Source organism: Gavialis gangeticus, unplaced genomic scaffold, assembly GCF_001723915.1.
Source record: "Gavialis gangeticus isolate Ggan-Ray unplaced genomic scaffold, GavGan_comp1, whole genome shotgun sequence".
In the NCBI taxonomy this organism is placed as follows: domain Eukaryota; kingdom Metazoa; phylum Chordata; order Crocodylia; family Gavialidae; genus Gavialis; species Gavialis gangeticus.
In genome coordinates, this window is record NW_017729025.1 from 128,460,797 (window position 1) to 128,471,521 (window position 10,725).

The 10,725-nt window shown below is 40.3% G+C and overlaps 1 protein-coding gene across 1 annotated transcript in view; it reads left to right on the top strand.

Moving 5' to 3' along the window:
• Positions 1–10,725, top strand: part of SPON1 (spondin 1) — a 465,900-nt gene that overhangs the window by 144,279 nt on the left and 310,896 nt on the right. Inside the window, exon 4 of the mRNA XM_019519535.1 lies at positions 7,687–7,760. Coding sequence (XP_019375080.1) covers positions 7,687–7,760 — 74 coding nt within the window. The remainder of the gene's footprint in view (positions 1–7,686; positions 7,761–10,725) is intronic.

The window sequence follows — 10,725 nt, forward strand, 5'->3', positions numbered from 1 at the left end:
AGTGGGCTGAGAGAATCAGGAATAGGCAGGGCCTAGCAATGCGTGGGTTGTTGTAGTGGTAGTTGTGCTAATCTGTAAGCACTCATTGGAAAAAAAAAAAAACAAAGTTGGCACCTGTGGCTAGCAGCATGGAGCCATGTGGGCTGGGCTTATACTCACTCGGAGCTGGTGGGGGTGTTGAGTTGGGGCCAATAGCCCCCTTGAGTAGTAGAGCATGGGAATATGGAAAGTTTGCTGGGGTTAAAGGTCTGGGAACCACAAATCCTGAGATACTAGATGACTGCAGGATTGTTGCTGTATCTCTGTGGATCAGATTAAAAATACCTTAGCTCGAGTTGGATAGAATGCTTCAAAAATACCACTTTAAGTATAGGCTGTAACTTTTAAGCTGTTTAGAGCTTTCATAGCACAGTTTAACACCCTTTAATGCATGGACACTCCCATTTTAAGTGCCATTAGAATGATTTAAATGTAAACTGAAGCCTCACCATGAGTTCATAAAGAACTTGAGAAGGAGACAGGTGAAGGAAGAAATTTTGGCATGGGGAGTTTAACTTGTAAGTAATAAAAAGCAAAATAAGTCATATTTTTTTAAATCTAGAAATGTATCATTATTTCTTGGTACCCTATTGGGCTTTGGGATTCTTTATTTTTCAGCCCATTTTAAGTTATCTAAGTCCACTCCTCCCTCTCCATCTCCCAGGTCTCTCAGACTTTCAAATGCTGATTTTGCTCCCCAGGCAGGTTTCTCCAAGCTGTTACAACACTCCGGAGTGGCACTAATAGCTCTGCTGTTACATACTTGAATGGAAAGGTTATCCTAAACTGGAAACTGTTTCAATTATAGCCTTTAGATTTCCAAGCCAAGAAATTCTCCCTAAGAGAAAGACTGAAAGTTTACTTTCCATATATTGCAGTTCAACATAAAAAGTTTACTTGTGTTCAGTTCCACCTATCAGATTCAGGAAGCAATGTAATTTGTCAGTCACAGGAGTAGAAGTATTGTATTTGCATATCTTTGAGGTAATGAACAAGGACTTAGACTCAGTACTTTGTATTTCATTATCATCAGTAATGTATATGACTTTGCACAACTTTGCACAATTCTTTGAGCAAGTATTCTATATGTTTTATTAAAGCATAAAGTTATTTACTTTACTTAAAGGATTTGGTCTAAGTTTTCAAATATGACTGGTAATTTTAGGGTCAAATAATAAACCAGTTGGTGCTGCAGTTTGACAAAAAGAACAAGGTGGATGAACTCCAAAAGCTGTGCTTCCTTTGATAAGAAAACAGCTCCTGAAGGCATTTTCATCAGCTTCTAATATCATGCACCCTCCCACACACTTTCCCCACACACACCCTCTTGACGGGAAATGGGCATGCAGGGAGCAGATTATGGCTTGGCCTGGGCCCCAGCTCTCAGTTTTCATCACCGTACAACCCCACCCTGTTACCTTGGCCTTGCCTATCCCACTCTGCCTGCAGCCCCATTGGGAGTTTTGGTGAGCTGTTGGTGGGAGGAGACAGCCCCATAAAGGTGTTTTGGTGAGTTGTTCTGTGGGTGGGGGGTGATAATCGAGCCCACAAAAGCTCATCAGAACTCCCTATGAGCCCTTGGGCCCAAATAATTTTCCACCCCTGCCCAAGAAGGATTCATCTGAGTGAGGAAACTGGATGCAGATGCTTGAAAAGCAGCAGACGTAATACACCTTGACTTTAGCAAGGCTTTTGATACCATCTCTCAAAGTTGATGTGAGAATGCCATCTCCCATAGCATTCTTGCAAGCAAGCTGAGGAAGTATAGGTAGGACGAATGGACTATAAGGTGGATAGGAAGCTGGCTAGATTGTTGAGCTCAAGGGGTAGTAAACAATGGCTCAATATTTAGCTGGTAGCTGATATCAAGTGGAGTGCCCCAGGGATTGGTCCTGGGGCTGGTTTTATTCAATACTTTCATTAATGGTCTGGAAGATGGGATTGATTGCATTCTCAGCAGATTTGCAGATGACACCAAGCTGGGGAAGTGTAGTAGATGCACTGGATGGGTAGGGCTAGAATTTAGAGTGACCTAGATAAATTGGAGGATTGGGCTAAAAGAAATCTCATGAGGTTCAACAAGGACAAGTGCAAAGTCCTGCACGTAAGACAGACAAACCCCATGCCCTTCTACAGCCTGGGGACTGACTTGATAAGCAGCAGCTGTGCAGAAAAGGACCTGGGTTACAGTGGACAATAAGATGGATATGAGTCAGCAGTGTGCCCTTGTTGCCAAGAAGGCTAACAGCATACTGGGTTGCGTTAATAGGAATGTTGCTAGAAGATCTAGGGAAGTAATTATTCCACTCTGTTCTGTACTGGTGAAGACACAGCTAGAGTACTGTGTCCAGTTTTGGGCCCCCCACTATAGAAAGGATGTGGACAAATTGGATAGAGTCCAGTGGAGAGCAATGAAAATGGTTTGGGGGCTGGGGCACATGACTTATGAGGAGAGGCTGAGGGAACCGGGTTTTAGTCTGCAGAAGAGAAGACTGAGGGGGATTTGATAGCAGCCTTTAACCACCTGAATGGTTGTTCCATAAAGGATGGAGCTAGATTGTTCTTAGTGGTGACATGACAGAACAAAGACCAATGGTCTCAAGTTGTAGCAAGGGAGGTTTAAGTTAGATATTAGGGAAAACTTTCTCATTAAGGCTAGGGACAGACATTACATATAAACTGGTTTAAGTGAACAGAAGCTGGTTTGAACCTGTAACAGAACAGATGTTCAGTGCACATAAACCAGTTTGGGTAAAACCAGTCTGAGCTAAATCTGGCTGAATGTATTATCAGACTTAAGTGATTTGGCTCAACCTGGTTTATGCAATATCTGTCCTAGACCCCTTGCTGGTTTAAGATAACCAATATCTGTCCCAGACCCCCAGCATCCCGGCATGCTCTCTGACTAGGTGGGGCTCTGTTCCACAGCAGGGCTGGCCCCTCCCTTCTGCTCCCTGGCTGCAGCTTTGCAGTCTCTGCAGGTGTCTGCCTGGCTTCTGCTTCCCACTCCCCTCCCCACTCTGTGCTAAGCAGGCATTCCCCCATCCCTCACAGAAACCTGATCATTTGCTAGCAGACCACATGCTGGCTACAGTCCATGCTGTGGGAGATGAGAGGCAGACAGGCTTTTTGGAGCTATTCAACAAGTAGCTTAATGTCCTTCCTTGGAAAAGTTGTTTAAGAGCTGTTTGCTTCTCCCTTCCCCCTCAGCACTCCCTGCTAAGCAGGAATTCCCCCATCCCCTCTGCCTTGCGGAGAAGGTATCTGTGTATTAGCTAGCAGACCACATGCTGAGTCAGTGCTGAATCAACAGGTAGCTGGTAATGTCCCTCTGTTTTCTTAAAGGGACAAAAAACACTGAGATGGGATGACACTGTTATTAGTCCCCACACCCCCGGCTTGATTTCCTGTCAGCTTGCTGCACACAGTATACAGAAGCAGGGAGGGAGATTGAAAAGCTCCATCTCATCAACAGATGCATGAACTGCACACACCCCCTTTGCCTCAGTGGTGTCTGGGGGCTGGCAACACTCCTGCCCCTTGAGCAGCAAGCTGAGAAAAGCCTGGGACTGCAAGCAGGCTGGGGGTTTCCACCCTTTCCTAATCAAAGCATTCTGCTAGGACCTGGCCACACCCCCTCAGCTCAGCTTTTCAAGGGAAGGGAGGGCTGCTGTAGTGCCACCTGGCTTCTAGCCTGAGCCACTGCAGGCATGTGCCTGAATTTCCTAAGTCCAAAGGGATCGTTTGTATTGTTGGAAACCAGTTCAGCCTAGCCAGGTTAGACTAACCTGCAAAGGTTGAATCAATTCAGGCTTAGGCTTTTTGAATGTCTGTCCCTAGCCTAGGAGGGTGTTGAAGCACTGGAATAGGTTACCTAGAGAGGTGGTGGAAGATTTAATGCCAGGCTCAACAAAGCCCTGGCTAGAGCCATCTGGTTGGGGATAGTCCTTTTCTGAGCAGGGGGTTGGACTAGATGATCTCCTGAGGTCCCTTCCAATCCCTCATTTTCTATGATTCTATTACTTTCTTCCCAATCTAAATCTAACTCTATACATTTTGGACTGCCACTCTGTATTTTATATTAGTATCAAAACCCAGAGCAGGAACCTTTATTTAGTTAATGGCAGAGCTATTCATCTCAAATATTTTAAAGCAGGAAAAAAGGACCAGATCCTGTTCAGTTAGTAAATTAGTCTATGACCTAGGAAACATTATTAAACCTGATGGTAAATATAAATTCATTATAATTCATTGGATAAAATATTCTGTACTATATATATCTATATATTTGTATATAAATGCATGTGTATACACTGTATTTATGAATCTCTATCTAATATACTGATTCTGCTCCAATTGAAGTCAATGGCTTCAGTGAAAAGATGATCAGTTGTATATCTGATTTCAACCACAGCTGAAGAGACAATGACTCACAAAGCTGTGAAGATTCTGTTGTTAGGAAAGGAAGTGAACTGTTCCCTTGGTATTTTACACTTATGAGCCAACTGTGTAACAAAAAGAAAGAAAACTTTAAAAGGAAACTCATATAGCTCTTCTAAAATACAGTATCCTAAATTATTTGCCTCATCTGCATATTTAGAGAATTCCTTCCCCAAACTTATTTTTTTATGTTAGAAGGATATATTTTAATATTAAAGTCTGAAAACGCTAATATTTTAAATCTTCTTTGCAACTGCTATGTGTTTTGGATAAAAATATCTTGTAAATATGTGAGACCCTAATTATGCAAATGTATTTCAGCTTAGAGGACAGTTATGTTGAATTGTATTAATCACTCTAAGTGGCTGTTTGCCAGTTTTATGGTATTGATGGATAGTACTTCAAGAACATTTAATGTTTCACTGAGTCTCTCTAGGAGAGAACAGGATGTTATAACATCTTGCTCCCAAAAGTCTTTTGGTTATTAAGTGAAAAATCCAAGAAAATGAAGGCTGTGTGCCATTATCTTAAGCCTGTCTTTGTTTAGTTGGTGTTTACTCTCATTAGAGGCTGAGTTTTTTTTAAAAAAATTTCTTGATTTTTTTTTTTTTGTGTGTGTTTGTTTGGATCTCTCGAAGTACCATCCCCATAGTGCAACCTCTTAGAAGACTTGACTCTGCCACTGACATAATTCTGTCTTTGCTGTACCATTTGATTTGTTCCCACTTTGTTTTGTTATTAAAATACCATACAAAGGAGTTGGCAACCTTTTATCACTATGGCCTCCTGCTTGCTACCCAGTCCCTTCCTGCCATGGGCCACAAATCTCTGTAGTTCCTAGTGATCAGCAGATGTTGTGGGGGGGGATACAGAATAAGGCAGGTGGTGGGATCCTGGGGACAGCTTCACTGGTACTTTGGCTGGAGCATGCTGAGCTTCCTTGGGCCAGATTCAGTTTGTCATGGGATGCATTGGTCTGTGGGCCATAGGTTGTTAGCCTTTAAGCTAACCTGTTGAAGTCCATGAAATTACCTCAGTGTAAAGTTGATGTGAGAAGAATCAGATTGTGTGGTTTTAACCAGTATGCTCTTGATTTGACATAAAAATTAATTCTTGTTAACCATTTTTTATTTCAGTATACTTGGGTAAGAGCTTCAGTGTTATATTAATAATGCTGACAGGCTGGTAATAAGACAAACGTTTGAAAGAGATTGATGTTCACTCAGGCCCTTGGTATATGTTATATTAATGGCTCAATTAGCACATTGGGCTGTTGGGTTTATGGCTTTGAACTTGCTGGTACAAGTGGAGTGCAAGATCATGATCTCAGGCTCCACATACACTGGCAAGTTGAAAGGCTGCAAATGGAGCTGATGCCTAATCCCCAGAATCATACATCCTGGAATGCAGATGTGGCATGGCAGGTAGCATGATTGTTGGGATCTGAGATCAGATTTCATTGCACCATTATATTAACATTACCAGGGAATTAATTGATAAACACCTTGGAAAGGACACAAGGTTTGTATATGAATTTAATTCACATACTTGTATATGGTTAAAAGAAAGAAATCTAGTTATAGTTTATATGAAGTACTTTAGGCATGTGTTAATCAGGTGGGACCTGCACAGCATTTTGTCCTTAAAGGGGTCAATCTGTCTATATTTCAGTTCAGAGCTGCTCCAATATAGGATGTAATATTATCACTGGAAAAAATATTGCTTAAATTTGCATTTTCTGCTAGGTTTATGATCTATTTTGTTGTACTTTTACTTGAAGCTATTTAACAGATGAAGAATGCCAGAGAGTATTGAGTGAGAGCAGTAAATTAAGAAAGCCTCTCTAAACTTGATTCTGTCATTGAACAAGCAAAAAACAAAAACAAAACCCCAAACCCCAGATATATCAGCCCAATGGCCAGAGTTTTTAGGGTCAGAGCAAGCTCTACATGCCCTCTGACCTTCAGGAATCTTGTTAATGCAACAGACTTACAAAGGAGAAACAAAGAGCCTGTGCTGTCTCCTTGAAGCAAGCAGAGTCTGAAAAGAGTAGAAGTGTGTGCTCAAGAGTAAAATGTGCAGAGTTGTTAAAAACCAAAGCTAGAAATACAAATAAGCATTTCAAAAGGTCAAATTAAAAATCCTCAAATGCATTTTGCTGAATTTCATAACTCTTTCTATAGGTAATTTCCCTTAGCTATCAGTTTTGTGGCTTTGGTATTTCAAACATAATGGGTCTGCCCCAAACTCCTTAAACTCAATGGAAATTATATTCCATAGGCTGAGAGGGGCTTTGGGATCAAACACAATGCATGTTATTTCTGATACCCTATGGGGGGAACCTATTGCTCTGAGTTTTTTTTCCCCTGTGGAAGGAGGCATTTATTTAGATATAAATACATATAATACAGCTATCTCTCATGAGTACAATCAATGATACAACTGTGGCTTTTCTCTAAGTAGTTTCCCTTTTATCTTATTTATATTCAAAATCCCAAGACAAATTGGAGTTTACAAACTCAGTGTGTTGATGTTAAGCATTAATAAAATATTATAAATGTTATTAGTTTTAATATGTTTTTTCAAGGTTGGGTTGCCCTTTGAAGGAGTTTAGCGTGATGCTGCTTATGTATATAAAGTCTGTATTATATTTGCATTAAATTCTTGCAGCATATTGGAAACATCTCACTCTTCAAAATGCCAAGTAATTTTTTATAAATAGCTGCTTGTTTTAGCAGTATTGTTTTTCTTAACTCAGATATAATTTGTGACACTCAGCTGAATGCCATACACTTTAGAAACACAGATTCGCGGTACAATATGACTGATCATTCTTTATATGGTATCAACATTTCAAGTTTTTGCTATTTATAAGGAAAATCAAATGCCACTTGAAGTAAAAGTAAAACTATAGCATTGTATACATCTACAGTGAGGAGTGTGCCTAGATTTTAGTTAATATTACTCAGCCCAGAGAAAACTATTTGAATAAAATGGAGTTCTTAAAACATGGTTCTCTTGGCAACAAAATAAAATCAAATAAAATAAATGAAGAGTTGGCTCCTTGACAGACTTTCAGAGAGATACTTTGTGATGCATCAGATTGTACAAAATGTTTCAAGAAAGTCCTGTGATGTCCATTCACTGCTCTGCCATTCATTTGAAGGAATGAATGTATTTCATTAAAGCTGTGTTCCTCATCAACAGGGCCAGTATTGTGCAGAAGCGAATTATTTATTTTCAAGATGAAGGCTCTCTTACCAAGAAACTATGTGAACAAGGTAAGATAAATTAGGACTTCTCTCTGTGGATTGTTCTACAAACTACTAGTTATCCACTATATAAAGTTTTAACTTCCAAGCCTTACTTTTAGGCCCTACAAAACTTATGATATGAATGTGCCATCTCCTATCCAGTTATATCCTTCCTCAACACTTAAGTCATCTTTCTTGTTACCTTTATCTCTTTCCTCTGCTGCCACCCCTGAAGTTTTTTTCCATGGTAACCTTTAAGAACATCCTATATGTGCAGTGAAATATCCATTGAAAAGAACTCAATTTTGTGATTCTTAGTATTTAAACATGAGGGCCCAGGCCTCCTTGAAAACCCTTGAATGAGGCATACTGATGTTTCACGCTGAGAAGGAGGAAGTAGAAAGAGGAGGAATGATTACCCTTATGTTTTTGCATGAAGAAATTATTTCTCTCCATGGGAGGTTTGATTATAAAGAGAAGTTATAGATGTAACTGCTTTCCTTTGGTTCTTCTAGCATTTCTCATTCTTTTATATATAACCTCATGTTAGCCCCTTAGGGCAGGAATTGCCATGATAACTGTGCAGACTCTCAGGGGAGATTTGTCAAAAGTACCTATGGAGGTTTAAGAGTATAAACTCCTGTTGAAAGTCAAGGGGATATGTGTGCCTGAATCTCCAGGGTATGTTAGAAAATCCCAACATAAGTACATAACAAATGGTCTATAAATAAGAGTGAAAAAAATCTGACAGGTAAAACTTCAACTCGAATTTTCTTGGCAAATGGTATTGCCACCTTTTCTTGTCCAGCTATGTTGAATTCAATTATAAATCTTATAGATTGTTCTCTGCATTTAAATAGTGGTTTCATTTGTGGGCCTTTGGAATCAAAGGGGACTTATTACTCAGTAAAATTATATTCCCTTGACATTAGTATGCATGGGTTCTTTGGAATTTACTTCCAAAACCCATACTTTTACAAAAATATCCTTTACAGGGTAAGCTTTTCAGGTCTCTAAAACTAATAATTTCTTTGTGCAAAAATGCAGAGATAATAGTTGTAAGTATTTCCATCCCCTGTCCTTTCTTCCAGTTTAAATGTTTGAGCTGTGTCTAGGTCAATGGATGCTAAGGTGATGAACATTTATTTTTGGAGCCCAAACCTGGAATTAGCTTAATCTGGTCCTGAATATAATATTTGTAATAAACTGAATATGTGCTACTCATGTGCTTAATTGAATTTTAATAAACATGGCATTCTTGATGGTAACCATGATTCACACATGCCATTGTATTGTACCATTTCATACATTGAGGAATGCACATTACACTCATTAAAACTAAACTTTCAAATTCAGTGTGGGGAATAGGTTGAATAAAGCCACTGGAGCAAGCAAAATAAACATATTTAAGACATCTGTTCATGTTCCTAAAAAGAGAGAGGAATTGAATACAAATGAGAAAGGCAAGGACACGAAGTTGGGAATTTGGAGTAAATTGAGGTCTTGTCTCTGTTAGGAAAAGATTGTGTGTGTGTGTGTGTGTGTGTGTGTGTGTGTGTGTGTGTGTGTGTGTGTGTGTGTGTGTGTGTGTGTGTTTTAAACCATATATCTAACATGTTTTTAAAAACTAGTGACTTAATTAAAACATGCTAATTTGTCGTGGTCAACAGTGAGGGAGTCTGTGGCTAGTAACCTATTTAAAAGCACTAAACTGTCTACACAGTTTTTTACAGTGTTAGTTAAGACATTTTAGCTGCCATACTGTCAAAACCACAGTTTTCTAGTCTAGAAATGGCCTAAATTAAGAAACAGTTTGCCAAGCCTGGCAGCAATTCTTTGTTTTGAATGTATTCATCTGTGCCAAAGGCAGAATGGTGTCTTGGGTGGTAGGGGAAAGCATAGAGGTGTAGTGCTGCGAAACTTTATGCTTCAGGAAAACGCAGTGAATATTTCTACTGTAATTTGTAGGGTTAGCCCAGAAGGTTGTCCTCAACCAGTCCAAGATATTTGAACAATTTCTATTTACCAGTATCCTACTTTATGGCCAGCACTATACCTCCATAGCATACTTCAAGTAGAACTCTCCGAGGGCTCCCACGTTTAAATTAGTTGGGTCTCTTCCTGTACTTGGCTCGAATTATGGGCAGGAGAGACAGGAAATGGGGTGTTTCTGAAAGTCAGGAATAAAGACTTGCTGGCTGAGTTCTTCTACTTGAAGAGTGCTGTGCCTGGATGAGGGTGAAATACACTTCAGAAATAGATGGAATGGAAATTGAGCAGGTTGCTGTCAGCATTGTACCCTGAAATTCAGATAAACTGAGGCTGGGCTGGGCTGGGCTGAACTGTCACTGGGGACTGAGTTTAGAGGTTGAAGTAGATGATCACTGGATGTGGGCTTAAAGACAACCTTAAAGATTGTAGCACCATAGCCAATGCCTTCTGCTGTCACTTTCCAAACCTTTTTGAGAGAGTATGCCATGTGCTGCTTTCAGAGGAGATGGGTGCTATAGCCAGTATCTTAGCAAGGGAGGGGCAAGTGAGGCAACTGCCCCAGGCACCGAAGTGAAAGGATACCAACAGTTGCTGCCCGGATGGAATGTGGTGGGGGAGGCAAGAAGGGGCAGTGGTGGGGATTGATGCCATTTTGGAAGAAGCAAGGATAGCAGGGGTGAGGCTGGGGGTAGGGTGCAGGGAACAGCACAGTGTGGGGTGCAATCAGGAGTATCAGGGTTTGGGATGAGTAGGGGAAACATAGAGTGTGGGAAGCATGGTATAAAATGCTTGTTGCAGTTATGTAAGACTTTGGTTGGTGTTAAACCCCTAAATTTTGACCCAGTCCTTATAACTGCCATTCAGGCCCTTGCAGAAGGATTACCTTTACATTATGTAAAACATCCTTCAATAAAAATGTTCTGCTGTTTGTAAAGTTTTCAGATTGTCAGTAATTGCAGAGAGGCAAAATTTTTCTTTTTCTTGGAGGGGGGAGATTGGC